At 38.9% G+C, this 26,344-nt stretch overlaps 1 protein-coding gene across 2 annotated transcripts in view; it reads right to left on the bottom strand.

The window, feature by feature from the left end:
* The window catches only part of srgap1a (SLIT-ROBO Rho GTPase activating protein 1a), a 128,383-nt gene that overhangs the window by 40,633 nt on the left and 61,406 nt on the right, over positions 1–26,344 (bottom strand). The window contains exons 5-13 of one of the 2 annotated variants that reach the window (XM_036585302.1): positions 25,920–26,102; positions 24,068–24,196; positions 20,292–20,513; positions 19,032–19,133; positions 10,351–10,548; positions 9,997–10,081; positions 7,846–7,873; positions 3,634–3,667; positions 665–725 (exon numbers count right to left, since the gene is read on the bottom strand). In XM_036585302.1, the coding sequence (XP_036441195.1) occupies positions 665–725; positions 3,634–3,667; positions 7,846–7,873; positions 9,997–10,081; positions 10,351–10,548; positions 19,032–19,133; positions 20,292–20,513; positions 24,068–24,196; positions 25,920–26,102 (1,042 nt within the window). Of the gene's footprint in view, positions 1–664; positions 726–3,633; positions 3,668–5,153; positions 5,257–7,845; positions 7,874–9,996; positions 10,082–10,350; positions 10,549–19,031; positions 19,134–20,291; positions 20,514–24,067; positions 24,197–25,919; positions 26,103–26,344 lie in introns of both variants that reach the window. The other variant, XM_036585301.1, reaches the window with a different exon arrangement.

Raw genomic sequence — 26,344 nt, forward strand, 5'->3', positions numbered from 1 at the left:
GTTGGTAAATGAGGCCCAGTGTTAGATTATTTTATGCAAAGGAACTGTAATCACAGAGCAATGCTTACGTAGCTATTTGTTGCACTTACGTTAACGATACATGCAACTACTGTTATCATGTGATCTACTTCGTTTTATGTGATGTAGAAGCGATTTTGTAACATTTCAAGCTAGATTTGTTATAGAATTGGTTTAGATTTGTTCTATTTAGCTATGATATCCAATCCAACATTTTCTACTGATATGGCCTCATACTCCTGTTGTACGACGTCTTTCTCCGGACTCACTCTACCGTGGTACTGATACTGATAGGGATAGAGACAGATAGCATTACTGGACTGGTTCTGACTTGGCCTGGGATGCCACAAATTCAGCCATGGTGTGCAAAAAGAGAGACACACCCAAACAGTAATGTGCAGACAATGGTTGGCCCTGTGCCTAGAACCAGGCTGGAGAGAGCAGTTCAGGCCAGGGAAAGGACAGGTGGCAGTTAGCTTAAGACTTTTAAGAAAAGAGAGGCCGGAACAGAAGCTCTGCAGTAAACTTCCCCTCAGTGCTATTCTGGTGCTGTAATGAAAACAGTCTGCAGTTCACTCCATGTAATTATGTGCATTGTAAGTATGTGAAAATGGCAAAATAAGAATATAACTGGAATATAGCTTACCATAAAGATTGATGAATCGAATGCAGCTCTCTACCACTCGTGGGATTGCCTGTCCAGAGTCCTTTAAAAGCAAGGCACAGTGGTGAAATGTCTGCATGCATATTTTTTAACATAAAACAAGCCAAGAGTTTGCATTCCTCTTAAATGTGAATTCCACTCGTTTTTCAAATTTTCTGTATAATGAATTTGTTAAGTTTTCAATAGTCATTCAGAGTGGTCTGAGTTCTTATCAAGCCAGAACGGTTCACAATGGTGGTGATGAAATGCTCCTTCACAGAAAGTTATTACATAAAATGGTTATGAATGCACTGCCTGCTGTGTGAGACATTTTTACAACAGATTTGACAAAAGATTTTGGCTTAAAAGATATTTTTAAAGCACATCCATGACAGAGAGCCACATTTAGGACGCTACAAGGCAAAATAGTCCCAAAAGAAACACATTTTTTCAGATTTAACTTTATTTTACTAATATTACACATAAAACTTGTGTAGGTATACATGTAGGTTCACTTGTTTTAGAGAATAAAAATGGCTAATTTTGTGTTGCAGCAAGTTTCTCTACAATTAATCATTTCACATCGAACAAGACTGAATGACTGTTGACATCTTAATGCTTGAATCATGCAGAAATTTTAAAAAGTTTGTGGAACCTTTTTCCTTAGAAGTCACAGTTATAAATGTGATAAAGTACAACCCCATTTTCAAAATATGGGATGCTGTGCAAATGGTAAAATAAAAATGGAATACAATAACATGTAAATCATGTAAATCTTACTTAATTATTTAATTACTACTTAATTGAAAATAGTACACTGAAACTGAGAAATTTTATTGTTTTTTGAAAAATATATGCTCATTTGGAATTTGGTGCCAGCAACATGTTCCAAAAAAGCTTTTGTAACACGTGCAGAATGTGGTTTGGCATTATCTTGCTGAAATAAACAAGGCCTTCGCTGAAGAAGACATCATCTGGACGGCAGCACATCTTGCTCCAAAACCTGTATATATCATTCAGCATTAAAGGTGCCTTCACAGATGTGCAAGTCACCCATGCCATGTGCACTTATGTACTCCCATACAGTCACTTTGACCAGCGAGCTTGGGCCCAGAGAAGGTGGCGGTGTTTCTGGATCCTGTTTATATATGGTTTCTTCTTTGCATGGCAGACATTCAACTTGCATTTGTGGATGCAGTGAAGAACTGTGTTCACAGATAATGGTTTTCAGAAGTGTTCCTCAGTCCATGCAGTGGTTTCCACTACAGAACCGTGTCTGTTTTTAATGCACAGCTGCCTGAAGGCCTGAAGATCACCGCCAGCCAATATTGGTTTTTGGCCTTGTCCCTTGTATCCAGAGATTTCTCCAGATCCTCTGAAACTCTGAATGATATTATGTACTGTAGATGATGAAATCCCCAAGTTATTTGCTATTTTACATCATTATTCTTGAATTGTTGCACTATTTGCCCGCTCAGTCTTTCACAGAGTAGTGAATCCCTCCCCATCTTTACTTCTGAAAGACTCAGCCTCTCTGGGATGCTCCTTTTATACCCAATCATGTTACTGACCTGTTGCTAATTAATCACCAGGTGTTTAGCATTGCACAACTTTTCAGTTTTTTGTTTTGTCCCTGTCCCAACTTTTTGAAACATGTTGCTGGCATCAAATTCAAAATGGGCATATATTTTTTAAAAACAATAACATTTCTCAGTTTCAACATTCAACATGTTGTCTTTATACTATTTTCAATTAAATATAGAGTTTAAATGATTTGCATATCATTGCATTCTGTTTTTATTTCCATTTTGCAAAGTGCCCCAACTTTTTTTTTGCAATGGGGTTGTAGGTTGTAATATACTAATTGTTAATTTAATAATTAATCAAACTATTTAATTACATAATCCTTTAATTTAGCAAATGACAGTAATAATAACACCAGACTTCTAAGGGTTAAATGATTATGCATGCTGTATGTTTTGACTGTTAGTCGTTGACAGAAGACTCCATGAAGCTGAAGGATTACAGACCCAGGGAGGGTAATATTATTCAGCTCAGAATAAAGTTCTGACTCTAATGTGTCTGGGAACATAATGAATGGACATATCTAATTCTACGCCTCATTGTGCATGGTAATAGCTTGGGCTAAACAAATCAACAGAACACAAAAAGCTACGCTAACAAGTCTTGAGGATGTCAGTGTGCACAGAAAAGAAGACTATGTATTCTTCACCAGTCAGCAGAGCACTACTGCCTGCTGGAAAGCACCCTGCTAGCTGTGGGAATCCTGTGATCAGATTGCCTTTTGGCTGGAGCCAGGGCTGTTTGTTCTGGGTTTGGCTGGATTCTCTCTTACATGCTTTTAATAATGCTATGATCTGCTTTTAACCCAGGGAGTGTGTACGGCCTGCACGCTGCAGCAGTGCCAGGGACAGGCCTGTGTGCACCGAATTTACCAGCTACTCTCCGACAGATCCAGCCAGAGAATTATTCTGACCTGAATCTGTCAAAATATCAAGAGGTCTGCTAGTGCTTTATAATTACTATCTATATGCTAAATTTAGTCTGATTTATACAACACCTGAACTAGATCAAACCCACTCTCTTTTAATATGATGCTGACAGGGACCCAGTTAAGGGTGCTTATATAACTAAAACAAAAAGAAACAGCATGAATAAACATACACCTGATCAAATTACAAGTAACATCCATCCCATGCAAACTGGGGAAATATAAAGAATAGCATACACCTTGGGCTACTTTCTGCTAATGCTTATATTAAAGTTATTTAAATGTGGGTAAAACTGATACCTGGGCCTGTAAAGCCTATGAGACTCTTCTGTCATGATTAACACAAATACACCTACATACACATGCTGGACACATTAGAGGGCAGGGCAAGGCAGGAGGATGTTGGTTTAGACAGAGAGGCGACATGAGCCAAACAGAGCACTACAATCAGAGTCTCTACCTGATGCCGGGTGTGAGAGTTCCGCCGTCCACGGCTATGAGCAAAGAAGAGAGCAAGAAAAGAAAGAGAGAAAGAAAGGAGCAAAATCCCAGTTATTTGGTCCCAGCACTACAAGCCACCAACAGCAAAGCTATTATCAGTCTGCCAAAGGCACTAGCAGAGTCAAATTCACAAAGGGAGAACTCAGGGGCACTGCTGTTTTCTCTGTTTTCACCATGCACACAATATCAAATCTCTCACACACACATACACCACGGTAGGGCCAAACGTATAGGCTGGTTGGCTTATAGTATCAGCTGATACTAAAGTCCTGTGGGTTTGTCAGTCATTGGCAACATCTGGTACGTTGGTATTTGCTTCTCTATTTAGTATTCAATGTTTTGTTTCTTTTGAGCCACAAAAAAGTAGCCTAAAATAAATTTAATCAGCAAAGGTCTTTAGTTGCAATAATTTTTGTCAGTATATGGCAAATGATAAATGCACTGTAGTTGGTTTAGCTAAACATATCATAAATTCATGCCAGACATAAATGCCAGGCACTGCAGCTCCACTGAAGCTAAAAGAGCAGAGACGCCTCAGAAACAAATCACATTTGTGGGAGCACTTTAAAGAGCCAAATCCTACATTTTTGTACTTTGTACTTTATTATTCATTTTAACATGCCCACTTCCAACCACTCTTTATTTCTTTGCATTAAACAGGCTGTTTTTGTTACTATGCCTTTAAGACTGACACAAGATAAAAGACCTCAGCTCTGATTGGCTGTCCTGTATCCGGCAGGAATAAGATTCTCCTCTAATACTGCTGGTGTGAACTGAAATACTGTTAAAACAGAAGCATTAAAAATGCTTCAAATACTGTTTTAAAGGTGATTTTAAGAATCAGTATTCCAGTACTCATATCAACAAGTATTTGAAGCCTGTATAATAATGTTTGGATCAGCCCCAGTTATAATAATAAGAATCATTCTGTGAAGAGGAATTATGAATAAAAATTAATGAAGTGAAACCAATAATTTTGCTAGTAAATCTGGAAAGCTCTGCCCCATGATGCAATATCAACATTGTTAAAGACGTATTAAAATCATTGTGCGTTTCTGATGCTTATTTGAAATGACAAATTTTTCAACTGACAACTAACAGTCATATTTGACATCTCACAGTAATTAGTTGTTATATTTGTCAGTGGCGGCCTGTTTAACTATTGTCCGTTTATTATTATTATTATCAACATTTTCCATTATATTAAACTATATTACATTACACCGTATTGGAGTTTTCAGACTGAAATATAAGTACTGGACAAAAATATATATATATTCTTATCAGTCTGGCCCTACACCAATCACCACTCACACACAGCCCTGTGTTTCTCCTGTTTGAGGACTCTGTGTGCACTGAGACTGAATGGACAGACCATAATGATCGCCGGAAAAGTTGAGGCTAAAGCAAGTTATTGGGATCATTATGACACAGACGGCACTGGGCACATGTACCGCTTTAACTGCTGCACTTTAGTACCTTAATAAAATCCTCCAAATTGCCATTAAATAGCTTAACGTTAAAAACTGAGCGAGGTCTGGGCCTCCGGGTGCCATAGGGTTTAGGAGGAAGATTTGGAGGCCTATGACATGGAGAGAAGTTCACACATACACACTGAAAACACAGCAACATATACTTTGCCCTTAACATTAAAAAAAAACAGACAAAGACATATGATGATTCACAATATGAAATGTTGGCACTTCCGACATTTTAAAACTCTGTCACTGATGAATCGGTTTAAGTTCATAGTTAACACTGTGAAACCTGCCAAAGAAAAACATTTAGCCCTTATTTTTCATGAACATGACACTAAAGTTCTGAATAACGCATGGGCTTGCCCTTTAAGGCTGCTCAGTGCAAGAGGACTCCTGCAGGGCTGGACACATCCCAGCTTAGTGAACTGAACACACCGATCTCCTGTCCATACACCTCACTTCCACAGCACATCAAAGGCCATGGAAATACCAGGCCTGCTGGGACCAGCAAGACGCATGGTGTGGAAGAGAAGCCCCAGGGCACGAGTGCTTGAGAAAGGTGGCTGTGCTGCACTGACACGAGGCCCTCGGTTTAGTAAGCATTCAAATAATGATACAAGAAATGGTGGCTTATGGACACCAATTAGCACTGTGCATAAATGCATGCCTAAAACATACATCAAGGTATTATTTATTCTCAATAGACTTCACTATGTGGTTTCTGATGATGCACTGTTATTGCTGAAACATACTGTTAGTAATAAACATTAAAAACAGTCTGTACGAATCTAGGTTTCACCATGGCTGCTACTACTGATTGTAGCTACGCAAAAAGCTTGGACGGTAATGTAAATTAGACAAATGATCAGAATTATTTGCAGAATTATTACAATTAACATCATCATGATCCAAAATTCAGTTCATATGCCACATTTGAGCATTAGAGTCTAACTCTATAGCTTGCATTTTCCCTGATAGTGATTACTATATAATTGTTTTAGTTTCTAATATTATTTAATAATTTATGATAATTAATGTCATGCAACACTGTTAATATCCAGTGGTTCTCTGCGTTTATCTTGTTAGAAACCAAAATACTGCCAAACTGGTGCATTCATCCTTTTTATAATCTTCCAAGTGGTGTTCAAAATACAGCCATATGCAAAAGTCTGAATACCCCTATTCAAAATAGTTGTATGCAAAAGTATGAACACCCCTAGTCAAATCACCTAAACTTATGTGAAAATAAGTTAACACTTACACAACACAGAGAACACACATAATACTACACACGATTTTCACCAAATTTTAGAGCACAGTTTCTATTTATTCCCCAACTTTAAAACATTGGAAAAGAAATAAAACACAAATAATAAAAAATGTGCCATAACTTTGCACAGGCCACATTTCATGTTTTTTCACATTATTCTGAAATATGCAGAAGTGTGTTCTTAGAAAATCAACAAAATATGTCATTTGATTAGGGACGGCCAAACTTTTGCATATGACGTATGTATATGTGCAGTTAATAAGCTGGTGGTGTTAAAAAGGACAATAATTATTACATTAAATTACCGCAACATTCTATAATATCAATTATTGGCCCAAGGCTACTATGGTTCGAGACAACTGCGTGATTATTTAGGCATTCAGGTTGCACAATGCTAATTGCACCCTTCACTTAGCTACAATACCTTCGCAGCTCCATTGCAAAACTAAAGAAGCACATTTCAGACACCAAACTTGACATGGCCGATCGACTACATAAGGGATATCTATTTAATTTTTGCCCAACGATCACTTTATTGCAACTAAGAACATGCTACTAATCAAGAATCACAAAATGCCTCAAATCCAAGTTAATTTGGTTGGCTGTCCATACTTACCTTGCTAACATGCAGTTAGTATTTCCTTACAGACTGATTAGATATGACTGATTGCTTTCTCTGTTTATTGTGATACTGAGACAGGCTAGAGTTGTCAGAATTTCCTATACACTCAGATAAAGTAACAGAAGGACAACACAAGTATTCATCAAAGGAGAAAGTATTTCTCTAGCATGAATAACATTCAGTCAGCGCCTTCAGAGCCACATCACTGTCACCTTCAGTGTCTAAAACAACGCAGCCAAACTCTCGATCGCAGCGGGAGAGCGAGCGTTTTCATCTGCTTACAAAGTATGTCCTGAAGGCTTTCGCTATTTCTGAGTGAAGTCGAGTCTAAAGAGCTCTGGTGGTGCAGTGCAATACAGGACTGAGGGACGGAACCCCAGGGACCAGAGTATTGCTCCTGCCCACTGCACTGGGCTGGAGACGATTTTTTCTTGTTTTTAACCATGGGTGTCCAAATACATCTGCTGAACTTACTAAACTTAGGGTCAACTTTTTAAAAGTTTAAAGTGTATCAAAGCAAAGCTGCAAATAATGATTTTTTTCTCCCTTAAAAGGTTTCCATGATTGCATTGTACATTCTAATATTGAAACAACACTACATGCATCAATAAAAGTCATAGAGCATTTTATAAGGAGAAAGGATGTGAAAGTCAATAACAGTAATGGAAGACTAAAAAAACAAAACGGCTCTTTCAAAAGCCTGCACTTTACTGAAACAACCTTACATGCTCGCTGACCTTCAATCCGTTCTTAGAAAAAAAATGCCTTTAAAATGGTGAATAAGGGAGAGAATGAGTTTACCTTGTGGTCATGTACTCTGCTCGGTGACCTAGACAGAGACAAGTGAGAGAGAGTGACAAAGACAAGTGAGAGAGAGAGAGAGAGAGAGAGAGAGAGAGAGAGAAAGAAAGAGAGTGAGTGGTGTGCTAGAATGCCTCGGCCGAATGCACACTCGGCAAAGCATATGCGGTCAGCCATCTGGCTCAAATCTGGGCACACGCATGCATTCACACCTTACTGAGTTTGAAGTTGAAGTTTATTTTAAACTTTCAACTTCCTCAAACTACCATCTTTCAGCCCTTTCTGAAGCCTTTTAACCATCAGGTCTTAAGCGGCTTTCTCCTGACATGCCTGACGTGACTCAGGCAGTGAGCTGCAGGGTCGGCTCTGTGGAGATTCCATACCCCTGAGCCTGACTGACGGTTGCGGAGGCAGACAGGCCGGGGCTGGACAGCAGGAACTGAACATGCCTACTCCACTGACAGCCCACCCATGCAGCTCCCACCAGTGCAGGCCTGGACAGCAGCGGCTGGGTGTTTACACTAAATCTGTGATGCGCTCCAGGGCAGCCTGGCCTGCAGCACAGCTCTGGACCTGCCAGGAGAGTGTAGAGAACAGTGTGGTGGAACGCTGGAGGCTTATTATCTAACAAGAGGAGTGTTCAAGAGGGGTAACAACATTTTTTCTTTTAAAAAACTGATCAAAATGTAGCATTGTTGACATTTTATTTTGCTCTCTGTTCTCAGTTATCTTAACTCTTAAGCTAAAAATGGGACAATACTGTGCAATGCGTAAAAATGCATAACATTTTCGTTGCAGAAGAAGTAGTAAGGTTGCTTTTAGTGTTTAAATTCCAAAACTTTGGAATTCCCTCCCACAAGCCATACACCAAGCATAGGGGCAGGCAATATGGAAAAAATGGTACAACACATTAGTTAAAGACATTTTTGCAATATACAATATGTACCACTACATTTTTGACACACAAAATATGCTAGTGGTATTGCATCTAAAAACTACTATGAAAAACTATGAATACAATGATTATTATTCAACATTTCACATACTTTGCTGCACTAAATCCAGTTATAGATGTTTGATGCAGTTTGTAAGTGCACTTACATTACTGACAATATCCATGATATGCTCATAAAAGCATATTGTGTATCATGACAACAAAAATAATTACGATAACGAAAAAATATCATCATATTGTCCACCCCTAGTCAAGTATTCTCAGTTAGTAATTCAAAAAGTATCTTAAAGTATACACTTCTAGTTTAGAGATTTCAAAATTTTATGAAAGCATTACCACCTGACAGTGTTTCATACATCATATTATTTATTATATATATTTATTTACTTATTCATTTATTGTTTTGCTAAAGTTGACCAAGCTTTACTATTACTGTTATCAGAATTCTTATTAATCATTATAATTTTAGCACTTCTGTTATTAGTTTTCTTTTTTTGGTTAATGTGTTCTTTCTTTGCAAAGCATTTATTGTATGAATCAAGCTAGTATTAGTTGTCACTATTGATTACTCATATAATCAATATATCAACATGTAATATACACATTATTTTGAAAATTAATTGAGAATTGTTTGAGATCACACAAAGAATATATAAAAATGGGTTTAACTTTCAACACTTCCAGAACACTTTTTCGATCTGAAAACACTTTATATATGAAGAAAACACTGTGTTAAAAAAAAGCATAAAAAATGCTTCTATATATTAGACAAACTGCAGGTATCAGCAAGTATAATTTAATGCATTTTGAAACATCCAAAATGCCATTTTGAGAAGTCTGTAATGCTGCTTTGATTCAGTTATTTAATGAACGTGTCATACCATTACAGATTAGTGTTTATTGCAGCAGTACCCTGAGCACTATCACAATAATACAAATTTTTGCTAGTTAGACTTTTCTGAATAATGCTTTATATTGACCTGCAGATACCCTGTTTATCACCCAAACTGCTATTTAATTTCTAAGCTGACTCAATGAAAATCGAGTAATCATCGTAATCATTTATTGTAATGTAATAATAATCGAGTAATCATCTTTTTTTAATTTATTACAAAATCTTTTTTATTCATTACAAAATGAAGCTATGTGATGAAGCATGTGTAAAATCCATCATCTGGATTTTGTGTGATGGTTACCTTCTCCCAGTGCCCTCTTCAGCAGGTCATGCTTGGCCTGAAGTTTGGCAATGAGGTTGCTGCCCTCCAGAAACTCACGAAATTTCTGGAAAACACAAAAGGAAGCCCAGCATGAGACCAATGGAATAAAAACTCTGGCTAGAGACATTAGCCTGCAAGGCTGCAAAGTGATAAACAAAGCACATTCAAGAAATCTCTCAATTTGCTCTGAAGTCCACTGAGCATGGTCTTCTAAGCGACACTGGGAAATGACTTGGCACTACATTCTTTGGTCGACTGCCCTATAATGCTAATAAAGCAGGATCTGATCTCACTAACTGGACTGAGAACAGCACTGGATGAATTCCACCTCACCATAAAGTAGAATTGCTCGGTCTCCTGCTGGTTGGCACGTCTCTTGGCGATGCTGGGTTTGCTAAGGTATGTCTCGGACACGGTGGACTTGACCGACTCTGTGGAACGGCTGTGATGGAAACACTCAGAGACGTCATAGTCCTCAATAGTCACCATGTCCTGGATGGTGGTCAGAGTGGCCTCAGAGGTCTTCTTAATCTACAAACAATCAAAGCCGAGGCTGAGTAACACAACAGAAAAAGAATACCTGGTGGACAAACAATAAAAAGTACTTGTTCAGATGTTTCTACTAAGCACCAAGTTCAAGTGTAGTTCAAAAGAAAATAAGAGTAAAAAGAAACATCCAGATGCAGTCAGGAGTGTGGTGTCAAAACCACTGTGTCGTGACACAAGAGGTGAGCCAACAGAAAAAACACAGCCCTAAGCAGCTCACACAATATGCAAGAATATTCAGAGCCCCCTCTCTGCTCTCCGACTGTCCCTACCTGCCATGTTCACTGTGACAAATGCATCAGACCTTGAACACAACACCAGACCAAAGCAATCAATCTGCAGCACTTGGAGAGCACGGGAAGCCTGGGAGGGATGTTATTCATTCAGGCTTTTAGAATTCATTTTCCATAGCCACTTCTCTGCCGGCCACACAGCATTTCCATAAGCTTATAAATGTCAAGGACTGTTTCTGAGCATCCCATCAGACTGAGTTTTAGAGAACAGCGCTGGTATGAGTCCTCTGAGGCTCGCTGTATTCTCTCTAATAGTTATTAGACATGCAATAGGTTTGGGTTTAAAATTCTTACCATATATAGAGAACAAAGCTTAACTAATCTTACAGTATAGCAACCACGAGATGACAAAGCTGATTATGGAAAAAGGTTAATGCACTGTTTACTTAGAGAAAATGAATGTTCAATAATGTTCACACGTGATGTTTAGACAAAAACATATACATGGTCATCCAGACAGACTGCAGTAAAGTATAAGAAGCTCTATGATTGCAATATGGCTTCTTTTTTGCAGTGGGTAGTATTGCCAAAAATTTGTCACAGTAAAAATTTTAATTTCTGCCTGTTTTGGTATATATGAAGGTATAGTGTGTTTATATACACAGATAAACCTATGAAGCAGATAAGTATGCCATGGCTTCTCTGGGCTTAGCAAAAACAGTGCTGTTTCATACTCGAATTTCTCAAGTCAATTCTCTTATATGTGCATGCTCATGCTTACATCTATGACCGTCACACACTGCTGGGTCTTACAGTCAGGGATCCCAAGTGGCACAACTGTCTGATCCCTAGATGCCACAGCCCAATGACACTGGAGTAGCTTGGTAGCATTGTGTGATAGTGGGAGACCTAGTTAGTGGACGGAATTAGCCATGACCAAAACTGAATAGAGAAAATTGTGTGTAAAATGATGGCTTGCTGAAATACCCCTAACTCAGCCATTTAGCTAAATTGAATAACGTTTGTGTGTTCTGTGGTGTACCAGTATGAAGATTATGACAAAACAAATACCTTGAGAACAATTTCTACTAATACACCTGGTATATCTCCCACTACGACTTTTATTGTTTTGTACCCCATAAAAGAAAAAACTGCTTGCTGCACAGATGTCACTTTAAATGATGGAGGGCAAAATCTTGACTTTCCAAAGTTTTTCACCCGCAAAAGTAACTACATGCAGCATATCGACATTGTTGGAACAAAATGGAAACTCTACTGTACTTGGAAAAACATTCTTAACTTTTCATGTTATTATTTTAAGTCATTTTGGGGCATTTCTGTTGGTCCATTCATCAGTGATTTTCATGTAATTTCTGGCATTTTGGCAGAAACTCTCATCTAGAGTGATTTAAAATTTGATAATTTTACAGAGGTGGGCGAAGGTTGTGTTAGGAGTCTTGCCCATGGACTCTTACTGTTATAGCATAGGGTGCTCGCCCGAACGGAGGATTAAACTCCAGTCAAAATATGACAATATGCAAAGACAGTGTGACATAACAGATAGATTAATAGATCCACTGATAAAACAATAGTTGACAGGTTAACCCGTTAGAGAATTTATTGTTAGTTGCAGTTAGTTGATAGATAAACAGATGAGATGGAAAGAGAAAAGAGACAGAAAAAAAGTCGAGGTTTTGGCCTTCTGGACCAGCTCAATGCAGAAAGGCAGGAGAGCAAATCTCTCTTTCTCTCTCTCATACATACACAAGTAGTGTTAAGAGGCTATCGAGCTCAAGCTCAAATAAAATCCATGCAAGCCTTTCTGCCTCAGTGAAAGATTAATAAAACCACCGAGCTCTATGACCATCAGCAGCATGAGGTTTTTATGGGCAGTGTGAGGCCTCGGCAGTGTTCCAGCACACACAGTGAGCTCATACCCCCCCATTAACCCTGAGGGTCATGCTGAGCCGCGCCCTAAAGCCTTCTCCTCCAATATGAATCAATGGAGGATGACCTCAAAGCTAATGGAGACCAGTAGCCTAGCCCTATCTCAAACACCATGGATCACGGCTGTCTCGTAACTGGTCTATTTCAACCTGGATGACTCATTTGCCTTTGTTCCAGCCTGAACACACTGAAAGCCAATCGTATGTCTCAGACTCCTCTGCCTTTCAGCTCTCAGTGACTGTTTCAGTAATGATTTCCTCCATAGAGCTGCCACACCTGTTTGTGTACGCAATGTAAATGGATGTGGTTTGGAGGGCAAGCTTCAAACTGTCCATAACCAAGGGCAAACCCCAGCAAGCCAGAACAGGCCGAAAAACACCAGAAAAGAGGAAATCAATCTGTTTCACATATATCAAGCGTGTCAAATGAAAGAGCTTCGCAAAGCCACTTTAAAAAGAGATTTTTAAACTCAATCAATCACATCCTGTGCAACTGAACTCTCTGAGGATTGTGGTGCCTCCAGCAGTGCCTCTCATGCAAGACCATTAGAGAAGAGAAAATAAAAGGCATTTAAGCTGATGAAGAGCATGAAGAAGTCCTGGCATGTTTTTAAGACAGTGTGAAAACAGTCCCTCAAAGCACAATAATGAGAGCTGTAAATAATCTGTCATTAAGGCTAAATACTGTTGAAGGAAGTTTTGTCTTTGTACATGTTTCACACAGTTACGCGCACACATACACTTGCATTCAAAATTTTGGAATCACTTACAATAATCAAAAATGTTATTTTATGCAATAACATATACAAAGATACTACGAGCTAGACACCATAATGTATTCTAAAATGTTTAATTTAATATTACATTTTTTGCAAAAATCAAGCAGTGATAAATAATAACTTCTCATTTTATTTTTCACGAGTGCCTGAATGTGAGTGTGTTGCGTTTAAGGATGTGATGAAGACGGCAGATGTAACAGAAACAAGGCTAGCTATGCTGGTAGACGTTGGCCACGTGCAGAAATAACGAGAATATATACATACAGACACATCACCCACTTAGGAGAACATTCCATGTGTAGAAGAAAATGAGTCTTTAGCAGCATACAGTGACACTGGTTAGCTTATTAGCTTAATTCTAAAAGGCAGCTTCAGTTACCAAACACAAAAAACTACTGATGTCCCTCGGCTCTTTCTGAAATAACAAAATGTGTTTTTAAGTGTAGCTACATTTTTGTAAAACAATTTGCTAAAAGTACAAAAGCATCAGATCAAAAGTACTGAGTAACGTACAAAACTGCAGTGGAACTCCTTAGAACATCCAGCATCTATCAGCACAGAAAATGAAGTTGATATGGCTCTATTTTTCTTATGTTTTCTTAAATACAATGCTAAAGCTCCAAAGTCAGAAATGTGACCAAACACAAAACAGTACAGATGTAGTCAACAAAACAGAATGAAATTAAACATAAAATGAATTTGTAACTATATATGAAAGGGTACAAAGTAGATTCCTTTATTCACTAGTGTACTTGAGTGGAAGTCAAAGTATTACACCTTTATTCATTCATGCAATTTTCATGATGCTAATTGGTGGTTATATGCTCCAGTGCAAAACTAAAGAAGCAAACTTCAGAAATCAAACATGACTTGGCTGATCAGCTGCTTTAGGGTTAAAGGAAAACTTTCATGCACGTAAATTTTTAACTGAACAATTCCTGACTATTACGGACATTCTAAACTGCTGTTTTTTCTTCCTGCGAGTTATGATCACACTCCCAACTGTCTGCACTGCAGAGACCTTACACAAATGAGACGAACTCTCCCTACTTAAAAACCATTAGATTTAATGTATAATTCATTACAATATCAGCTCTGCTGACACAGAGATTGCACTATTTACACCAGGGCTTTTAAAAAGTTCATTCGATGTGAGAAACGAAGCCCACAGAATAACCAGATGAGCAGAGAGCGTTGTTATGATGAGCACTGGTGCTAACGTGTGTTAATGTGTCTAGCGGTCCGTTTAACAGCAGAGGGCTAACTGTTAGACGAGCTATCAGCAATCAGTGATTTCACACGGCAGTAGGCTCAGGGCATACATCTCCTCAGCTTTGATGTGCCTCCCTGAGGTTTATCTCCAGCAAAACAAACAGATACTTCCCACAGAGAGTGGTGGATTGGACTGCTGTGGTTTTACTGTGAAATGCTGAGAGAATATCTATTAGAAAAATGGAGGGAGGGTGGGAAAAAGAAATAGAAAGACAGAAAGAGAAAGAGACAGAAAGAGAGAGCAAGTGATTTAAAGTGTGCATCACTCTCACTGATCTCTAATCTCTCTAGCAAACACTATGTACTTCATTAAATTATTAGCTCTGCGGGGAAAAAAAAAACCAAACGGAACGAGAGAGGAATACAGAACATGTATGAATGAGTGAGATAAAAAGTCCACTGAGGGACGAGAGCAATGTCTTCCTTGCTTTCTACTGAAGGTGTACATGAGCATGTCTCTGGGTGAGTGGTATATGGAGACTGTCAGTAAAGCTAATAAAGTATTCATCAGCTGCTCTCTCTTTTTGTGCACTGTAATGCGGTGCAGGCTCCAGGAAACAGCTGCACCAACTCAGTGCAAAAGCTAAAGAAAAAAAAAAAAGTCTCAGCTAGAGAAGACCTTGCTTTGCATCCGGGATATAGTGTGCTAATCTCCTGACCACTGCAGTTGTTTTTGACCAGCGGTCACACTCCCATGATGCCCTCAGCAATTTCAGCACTACAGGAAATGCCCTGGCCTCATATCTCATCCTCATGTGCTTCTGCAGAACCAGTCTCTAAAGGACCATGGCCCACTGTGGTGCTTCTCAATCGGCTTTTCTTCCTGGACGTGGCTCCGGTCACTGCGCGAGCACTGACAGCAGCTCAGGCCATCAATCCCCATAGCACACACAGTTCAAAAGCCCATCCTGGACAAGACTGCCAAGAACCTAGTGTCCCACATCTCTCAAAAACAAGCTGGACAGTAAGGGTGGGGAATATTACGATATGCTATCATTAATGTGATAAATTACATCACAAAGCACTTTCCTGAGTCACGGGCATTGTCAGAACCTAAACAACAACCAGCATATATTAACTGAACAATATCTAGCAGCTGATTAGATGTCAGCCCATTATGCCATTATTTTATTAAATTATTTTCATCAATTGTTTAATTTTTCCTGCTGTTCCTCTTGTACATAAATGGATTAAGGCTGTCAAATGATTAACATAATTAATCATGATTTACCGCATTATGTAGACAATTGTGATGAATCACATTTGTCTTACTTGCTCAAATTTAATCATAAAGAAAGACTTTTCCCATTTAAAAAGCTGTTAATTTTGCCAAAATAAGTTAAATCAGGATGGATTTACTACTTTAATATCATCACATGAACTGAACATAAATATAGTGAGTGCAATTTCTAGTTTTCATCACTGATGTAGAGTGAGAGCAACAGTCGCATCTTCCAACTCCTCCATGACGGTAACTCTGATTGCTGTGTTATGTATTGCTGATTCATCACCATGTCTTGCTTACTTAAGACTCAGCATACTTCAGTGATAAACAAATTCACCATGTCAGTAGCTGGAAATAACATCTTAGTAGTAGCTATATTTGATCAAGGGGGCTACAGTTGCAAGCAGCTGGGCTTCAGTGTGATGGTTCAAAAGGTCAAACTATGAAGACACATTAATAGCAGTGGCAATCATTTGTTGTGTTAATGCACTCACTTTGACACCACTAAAATCAATACTTTTTTTTTTGTAAATGTTGAGTAAAAACAAATAATTGTGAAACTCTAAATACTGCAATACCCATCATTTATCATGACGTTTTATTTTTCTCTTATCGCCCACTCTTACTGGACAGGCTCCGCTGCAAGCACACTATAAGGCCCTCGGCAGCACACTCAGCAATGCCTGGCAGGAATCATGCAGCCTCATCCATGTTTACGTGGCAACATACCATAAAAATACATGCAAGGAAGATGATGTAAAGATCTCCCTTGGTTTGCAAACGGAACAATGCAGAGATAACGATCTAGTTTTCCTGCCAACTAAAGCTTTCCATGTCAGTCTATCTTGGTTCTTCTTTATACTCTCAGTTGCCCACCACACTGCATGCAAGGCCTTCTCTATGCAGGCAGAGAAAAAGAAAAGCGAGGGAATGTGGAGCAGGAGAATGAAGGAATGGAGATGAGAGTAGAAAGAGGGCAGATGATCGCCTGTGATTACAACACAAGAAGAGAGCTGCTGTCTCTTTTTCTGACCACCACCTTTTCAATTCAGCAGGCGTCCAGACATCTGTAGTCTGAAGGCCATTTCAGACGAAACAGCCTTGGGATGAGCTTCAGACGATAGCTCGGGAGAAAAAAAAGGAGCAGACAGAGTTTGGAAATAAAGAGGGGGTGATTGAGAGGAGCCTGCTTGTGCGTCACTAGGGTTATCCAGAGGACAGCAGAAACGCTGCAGTGAGGACACAGCTATCCTCCACCAGTCCCTCCAAAGCCTCTTCTACAATTAGCTCTTGGCAGTTCAATTAGGCACACAAATCTACTGTAATGCCGTCTCATTATGATGCAACAGAAAGAGATGTGATGTGTCTTCAAGGACTTGGCTTTGATTTCTCAACAAGAGCTTCACAATGTAATCACACATAGTAACGAGTCTGATGCAGAAAAGGTGTTGCTACATATTACCGAGGTTTAGGCATTTAAATGGGCATTAAGGCCTAAAATTAACATTAAATATATTACTTGTAATGTTATGTAATATTCTGCAGCGTAGCATTTCTCAGCCGCATCAGTTTGACAGAATTCAGGTTTTTGCCTTTTGTGTTTTCATTCATCAATCTTCTTTCACTACAAAAACCAGCATGCATTAGGCAAATATCACACATCCACTGGCAGTACCCTCTACTGTGATTAAGAAATTCACCATGATGTACCATTCATGAAGGCTTATAAATACAAATGCGACATTCGGCTTTCTAGCAGTAACTTTAGCTATCTGGCTTAGTAATTTTGTATTGACCAGTGAAAAAGAATTAATCCAAAACACTACGCCATCATACATCAGTGCTTGTAGTTTTTCAAAAGTTCTCCCACCTTCAAGATACATCATCAGAAGGGGGTTTCCTGGTCTTTAAACCGAAAAGTCTCTAGAGACTACTGTGACACCACTGTAAGAAGTGAGCAAGCATGTTTAGAGCAAGCAGTAGATGTGGTTAAATTTTTAATTTTAGCCAGAGAACACCTTTAACTATTTTAATATTCAAATATCTACATTCTTAAAGGAGAATTTCACCCATTTATTGAAATTCTGGTTTCATGAAAGGGTTTGTTGAAGAGAAACTTATTCACGGAATTCTTCACAGTGGTGGTGATAGGAACCAGTAATCACAATGTCTATACTGCAGATATAGTCATTTTATTCAATCTAAAAAAACGGTGTAGCTGTTTTTATATGCAGTCTTGAGAATGTTACAATAGAGGTAAATCTGAAAAAAAAAAAAACATACTTTTGGTATTATTTTGCCTCACAACACCCTGCATGTATCTCTCAGTCATGTATCTCAGTATCTGTAAACATTTAATGCAATAACTTTCTGCAAAGGAGCTTTAAGAGGCATTAAACACTTCAGACGTCTGGTTCCTATCACCACCATTGTGAAAAATTCTGACTAACTTTCTCTAGAATGGGGCAATTCACATTAAACCTCTCTGAATGACTTTGTTGATATCTTACCAAATTAATTATATGAAACTTTTAAAAAAACAGTGGAATTCCCCTTCAAACACAATGTATTTGAATATCCCAACAAGAAAATGTTGCATATTATGAACAAAACAAACAGATGCAAGCTTGCATGCAGCTAGCTTCTAGCTCAAAAAGTAAATGGTACCTGATCATTCAGATGACTTAGTCATTTATCTTTATATTTTGGGTTTATGAGAATCAACACACCATCACATCTTTCCAAGGTACAAAATTTGTTATCTGTCTATTTCAAAGATTTCTATATATACACCTCTGTGTAGACGTCACAATTGTGTTTAACATGAGATACAGTATCAACTGCTTGTATCCTGAAAATCTTTGTAGTTCTGCTCAAAAACCTTTATTTATTTATTTTTTTTTCCATTCCAGACAAGACATGCCTTATTTCAATTCAAATCATCCAAACCAGGACTGCAGTTGAGAACTACTGATTTAGAGTTGAGGTAAGACAGGAACACAGGCTTGCTCACCTCCTCGTTCTCGATCTTCAGCGTGGCCAGGCGGGACTGTAGCTGCTGGAACCTGAGCACCAGCTCAGCCTGGACGGGGGGCTGTGCAGTGATTTGACACACCTGAAGGAACAGAGCAACATGTCAGGGGCCTGTCCCTTTGTTCCCTGAAATCTCCAACCTCCACAGCTGCAGACAACCCATAATTCTCCCTAAATCACAACCAAAATTCTTTGCAATTTTCCCCCCAGGGAAAGGACAAGATACCCCTGGAACAATCATCGTGGTTAGCTATTAGGATGCCAAACACGTTTCAATCCCATCTGCTTTTACCGACCGGGACTCCAGCCCAACAAAGCAATTGGTTGTAAACTTTGCAAAGACATGATATCAGTGACAAAATGGCCAATTAGGGAGCAAAATTCAATAAAGTAGTAATAAAAAAAAAACACCTTCAGGGTGAGAACGCTCCACACTGTCTGTGTAAATGTTGCTCTGGTGGCTGAGACATATTAAAACTGGGAAATGAAACCACTCTAACCACATCTAATCCAAATCTTCATTAGCATGCTTTTTTCAGTCCACTACTAAGCTATTATAACCTAAATCAGAGGTTTAGATAAATCACAACACTGAGGTTAATGTGAAAGTCAGCATGAACCAGAGTGAATTTTCCTTCTGCACTTTGATGGGTATCCGAGTTAAACGTGGTTTCTGATCTAGTTGAGCATTTCACTTGATGATAGGTGGAGTGGTCGTAAGGGGAAGTGAAATATGTTAGTGGTTAATACTATTTTTCCATCACCCACTGGTGCATGGTGATGGAATCAAAAATCACTAAATGTCTTTGAGGTGAGTCACTACACTCAATACACAAAAATACAAGAAAACAATAAGTGTCTTTTAAATGGTATCATGCTTAATACGAGCAGGGACGTATATAATACAAGGACTAACAAATAAAGGTAAAAACGATTTAAGGAACAGTTTAAGAAGGCTTTCAAACTGAGAGGAAAGTGACAAAGACAGAAGGAGACAGAGAGAGAGAGCAAGGGACAGATAGAGACAAAAAAGAAAATAAAAAGGAAAAAGAAAGAAAGGGGAAAGAGAAAAAAGGAAAAAAAATACATTAATAAAGAAAGACAGACAGAAAAGGGGAAAGAGAGAGATATGGGAGATACAGAGAGAGAGAGAGAGAGAGAGAGAGTGTGAGCGAGAGAGGGAGAGAGAGAAAAAGAAGGAGAGAGAGAGAATGAGAAAGAAAGAAAATGTGAACCTAACCTCGTCTCCCATGTGAGGCTGAAACTCAAATTTGACTGGAGGACAGAAAGCAGTCGGATACATCTCCATGAAGCGCTGACGGTCACTGCGGGGGTCTAGACTGTCCACAGCGTTCTCGATGATGTCCAGGCCTTCATGACGAGATGTCTCAAGATTATACTCGGCCGAAAGGTAGGTTCGTAAAGCCCGGTTCAGAGAGGCATGATAGCCCAGATCACAACACTGCTCAAAACAAACACAGAGAGGAGAGAGGAGTGTTATAGACTATTTAAACGCACTAAAACACACAGCATGTATTCAAACAGCCTTACATTTAACACACACTCATCATTGGGTTATTTCTGCAACACTTCTTATTTATTAGTTAGCGTTTAGAGCACAAACAAGCCCCATGATACAGTTACCAGTTTGTACTTTTACTTGTTGTCACTATCAGGCATAGTAAGTGTAATTTAGTCAAAACAGCTACTGTTATTAACAGTAAATGAAAATGAACATCCATCATCATACAAATTACATCATGCTAATCAATGGTGACTGGTTACCAGTCACTAGTCAAGTTATTGGTTTAATAACACCATCCACAGCCCAGTTATGTCCTTTAAGTTCAGCTAAGGACAGTATTTGGAAATGGCTAATGTAAGACATGCTTAATGCCTTAGATATGCAGTATGGCATGCTCTCTATCAGTCTCTGTGGCCCTGGCAGGTCCCTGACTCTGACCAGCATCAGATGACCTAATACACAGTAACTGCTTTCTGTGTTGTACATCTGTATTTGGCCTTGAATGCTGATTATGCTACATGTACTGGCTGTCAGCAGTGAGCAAAACATTACAGGCTTGGTATACAATTTTCATGTTTTGCCTCTGATTCAGATTCAGTGGGGTCATGGAGAAGCCAAATGAGACACAGTGATCTGGAAGAATGAAATGGGGGAAAAAAGAGACATTCACTAGAATCAAACAGGGTGACAAATTCATGCCACACCCTAATATAACTACCATCACCGTATGACAAGAGCTTACGAAACAAGTTTTTACATTGCACAAGGCACCTCAATTAGCTTTATTTCTCAGTTTATATAAAAAATATTTATTTTCTGTCTCCATATTTGAGTTTAGTTGTAATTTATAATTTATTGTATTAGTACTGCTGTGTCTCAACAGAAGAGTAACAGTGGATGATCAGAAAATCGGAATCTCAGTTAGGAAAAAACCCATGAAAAAAAAAATGGCTATGATCCATATGTATTTCACAGCAGTTATTGATTTCAAGGGCAAGGCCTATGATGTTTAAAATGCCAAAGTGTAAAGTTATTGCTATCAACCACAACAAGGTGTTAATTATCAGTTATTTTTATTGTCGTTGAAATTCCATATCAGTGCACTCCTATAATACAACAGCAACTCCATAACAATGCAGCTATATTCTCAGATAACACAGAGAAATTGTGGATCCTGACATGGGACTTGTCATTGCACTGTGACTAAGAGTCCTGGCTCCCGCTGTGCTCCGCCTGCAGACTGTTTCACTGATTACACTCTCAAAGAGAGACACAGGCCTGCAGAGTGTAAGTGTCTGTGAGAATGGGATCAGTCTGCTGATGTGCTTTAGGAGTGCATGCTGACACTGGAACAGTCAGATGAGTCGCGCAGATTCTTCCCCTCAGGGCTGATGGCTGAATTTAATCCGCTCTCACTACTTTAAGCATGTCCATCTCGTTCTCTCTCCATCTTGGACGAAACAGCCCAGTCAGAGATTGGTACTGGCTACCCAGGTAGAGGCAGGGAGAAGAGGGCTCAATCTGAGCTCATAGCATGATGCTGAGGCAAGGTCACACTGCCCATCTCCATCAGAGAGGCAGGCTGAATGCAGAACACAGGAATGCCATTCAAAAGTTCTGTTTACTCAGGCCCCTGCAGGGATGCTTTAGTTTTGCAGGTGAAAAATACACTGACAGCCTGGAGACACCTTGTCTTCTGTTTGGAATGCTTTATTTTTGCTGTTATTTTTCAATGAAATAAGAAAAAATGCCTGCAAATATGAATGCTCAGTTTCAAATGGCACATTTAAGGTCCTGTAGTCCTCATTTGCTCATGTTGACAAGGCTGTTCTCATTTTAGAGTTTAAAAGGGGCACTCACGTGCGCACTCTTAGAGTGGCCTTTGGTGAGAATAACAATCAGGTGGACTCAAGAGTGGCCTCTTACACAATTCCTTGAGATGTAGAAGAGGACCAATCAGAGTGGACAGGTATCTTTACAACTTTGACCAACACGGCAGAGAAGAAACTATTGAAGTGTGAGTTAGAATACACTTGTTTATTAGGTTAACTTGTAAATGAATAGTGCACCATTTTGGACATAAAACTGTCATTTTTACCTATTTATACCCATTTAATTTGGGTATATTTCACTTCAAGTACTTGAATGATCATGACAAGAGATTAAAGTATAACGAAGCACCAAAATGAAAATCATTGGCCAAAACCAATAGTGAAATTCAGGACACACTGGAACAAAAAGTGAAATGAACATTGTGACACTTCACTGTAGGCCTATTTAATTCTTATCTTTATCCTTTTGTGGGGGAGGGACTCAAAGTGCACTTTGACCATTTTTGGCTGGAAATTTTCACCAGCCAAAATTTCAGTGCATCCCTGATAAAATGTGTGGAGCTTGGCTTTGCTCTCAAGACAAGGCTTTTGTCAATTGTTTCATCAGTTATGTAGTTTTTTGCAAAGAATAATACTAAGATCAGATTTAATTAATATTTGAAGTTACAGCAAACCAACAAAGAAAACACCTTACTTATTTTAAAAATGGTCCCCAAACTTTTGACAAGTGGTGTAATATTTCCAAAGGCTTGGACTTTGATTGGGCTGCAGTACTGGGAATGTATATGGCTTTTGCTGGGCGAGTACGGTGCATTATGCTGGATCTTACGTGACCTAAAAGATGTGCTAAAGTAAATCATGAAAAATGGGTTTCAAGGGCAGACACGTTTCTCCTTTACTCAAACTAAAAAAAATCATGCACACACAAAAAGGAGCAAGCATACTTTGAAAAACAAGACAGGTACCTTTTAAATTAAATATGTATGAATAGTGAAAGTTGGCACTGAAAAAGTAACTGCAGGCCTGCCAAAATGTGCTTGGTGAGACAGAAAAACAGGCCCTGATCTCATACAACAGAGAAGAACAATGACTGAAATAAATAAGGAGGTGAGTGTCCACCCACCTGACCACAGCACCACTATTTCCCTTCTCTCCTTCCTGGAGTGCTGTCTGATCCCAAAACTGAACTCTCCTGCTCTTTTCCTCATTTAACACAGATGCTGTTAAACTCATCATTCCCTCTAGACAGAGATATTAAAATCTCTTTAAAAGGCTTGAGGGAATGCTCCTCAATAATGGTGCTCTAATGTTTTTGAAAGAGAGTCTTAAACAAAATGCAATTTAGTGCAATGTGTTTGCGAAGACTTCTCTCAGTCTGTCTGAAGGCGTCTGCGTTTGAAGTCTTAAGAGCTTAAATTTGAGCAGAATCTGACAGACGTGTCTGCTCTTGAGCATATACGTTTCTTGAGATCAAAGTGGAAGCAAAAGCAGAAGCAGAAGTGTAGATTTAATCCAACAGACTGCAAATGAGGCAACTGTGATGTTTCTGTCCTTCCCAAAAGACATGAAGTCTTAGGCTCCATTTTTAACTGTTCTACTTGTCACACAATGTGTCTTCAACTAAAAATGACACAGTGGTTGCATTTCTCCAGTACTTACATCTATTAAGTCAGCCAAGTCATGAATATAATACTTGAAGACAGAGGAGTTGGTGGCTTCCAGTGTCAGCAGGTACTCATTGCGGGCTTTGATCGACTTCAGCTTGTTCTCAGAGTACTTGGCCTGCCTCTGACAGGAGAGAAAAAACAGACAGAACATAAGAAATGAGAAGATTACAATGAGAAAAATAATTCTTTACTGAAAGCTGTGTGCTTTCATGTCTGTGCAAACTTTGTGGTTTATAAGATCCATCGCCAGATGACTGGCAAATGCTCATGTCCAAAAATAGACAACAAAGAAATGCGAGACCATCCAAGACCCAAAAAAACATCAAAGAAACTATAACAAGCCAAGAGACAAAAAAAAAAGTCTAATGAGACAAAAGTGCAGAGATTAAAAAGCAAACAAACAAATCAGCCCAGATAGTATTGTACTGCACACTCTCTAACTCTGCAAAAAGCATGTTAGTCATGCAACTGGACTGGCTGACCAACAGACAGTGACTCATCCCGACATCCATATTTTAACCTCTCCACAGTCCTGCATTCCAGGAAGCGTCAAAGGAGGGGAAAAAAAAAACGCTTCTTCCCACAGCTATAAAACCATTTGTCACAGGCTTTAAGGGAAAACAGGCCAGCTGAGAGCATAAAGCATGACCTCCTCACCGAAACGACACTTTTAGATGACCGTTTCCATCTAAAACATGTTTAGCGCATAAAATGCTGGCCTGACATTTTGGAATGGCCCGACACGCCAGGAAAGCGGCATTCATGTGAGTCAGCCATTGTGTTTATCTGAGGGGGGAGATAACATGAGTGAGATGATTAAGCCTAAAATGAATAAGCCTAACCGATTTCTAAGGAATAAAAGAATCTACTCCATTCGCAGAGATATTTTTAAAGGAGTTGTTCAGTGAAACTTTCTCCTTACCCCAAATCCCCAAATGTAGTCGATCTTTTTTAGTTTCACACTTGAGCCACAAGGCTAATGTAGCTAATGAGTAAAGGGAGCTTATACCACACCAATAAGCAATGCATATGGCTGTTGTTGGATCAAAACCTTGCATCTCCAAAATGGTAACTTTACAGGAGAAGGAAAAAACATACTTTACTTTTAAGGCAAGTCAATGGACCAAGAATGTTTTCCAAGTAATTTGGGGCCTTTTGGTCCATTTATCATGAAATTTACACAATGTACACAATGTAAAGATCAACAGGCATTTTCAAATTATGTAAAATGAAAAATGGAGATGCAAGGTTTTGTTCTGACAGCAGTGATATGTAAACTGATCACACACTTAATTAGTAATTTTAAAACTTGCTTATGTGGTCTTTGACACCATATGACACTGCTTTTGTCCATTTCAATGAATAACAGCACGTCATACTGTTCAGAGAACACACAAGCCAATTCCAAAAATGAACTGGCTGATCATTTGGAGTAAAGGGGAAAAATTGTCATATGAAATATTGCAGATTTTTTGGATTCTCTACATGAAAAATGTTAATACGTTCTCTACAAGGAACAAACTTAAGACATTTTTATGTAAATTTTAGTGCATACTTTCTATTGTGTTTAAAATATTGGAAGAAAAACTGTGCCTTAACTTTCACACAGGCCACATTTTATGTTTTCCCCAATATGTTAAATTCAGCAAATAAACACTAATTGTGCATTAAAATGTGCAGAACTGTGTTCTCTGTAGAGAAAGTGTACTTATTTTTACTTAGAAATTCTAAAATAATAACACATTTTCACTTATAATTCAATTTTTTGACAAACACTTCCTTGAAGTCTTACAGGAGTTGGGCAAGCCTTGAGGGGACAACTCTAGACACATTATGTTCAGTACCTTCTCCTTCATCTTCTCAATCTTCTTGACAGAGCTACGTCTCTGGTGCTTGTCCTCCATCCGCATACTGAAGACCGGATCTCCAGAGCGGCCGATCTGCCTCTCCTCCTGCTTCTCAAACTCCTTCAGCTTACTTTCTGCACTGATGCTCTCTGTGTGGTACATGTGGTAGGTTTTCATCACCTGTGGGGCCCAGAGGTCAAAGAACAAAGTTCAGGTTCAGTCATCTGTGCGTCAGAGTTGCACCACCTGACAGATGTGCACAGCTTTCATCCACCCACTCAACACTGATCAGTTAACTTCTCATAGTGTTGCTCTTCTTCCCCTTGAATAGGTACATATGTTCACATGTGTATGATGGCATATGACAGCCTGCACGCTTGAAAACTCCATACAGATTGCAAACCCACACATTTCTCTGACCT

Source organism: Colossoma macropomum, unplaced genomic scaffold (assembly GCF_904425465.1).
Source record: "Colossoma macropomum unplaced genomic scaffold, Colossoma_macropomum, whole genome shotgun sequence".
Classification (NCBI taxonomy): domain Eukaryota; kingdom Metazoa; phylum Chordata; class Actinopteri; order Characiformes; family Serrasalmidae; genus Colossoma; species Colossoma macropomum.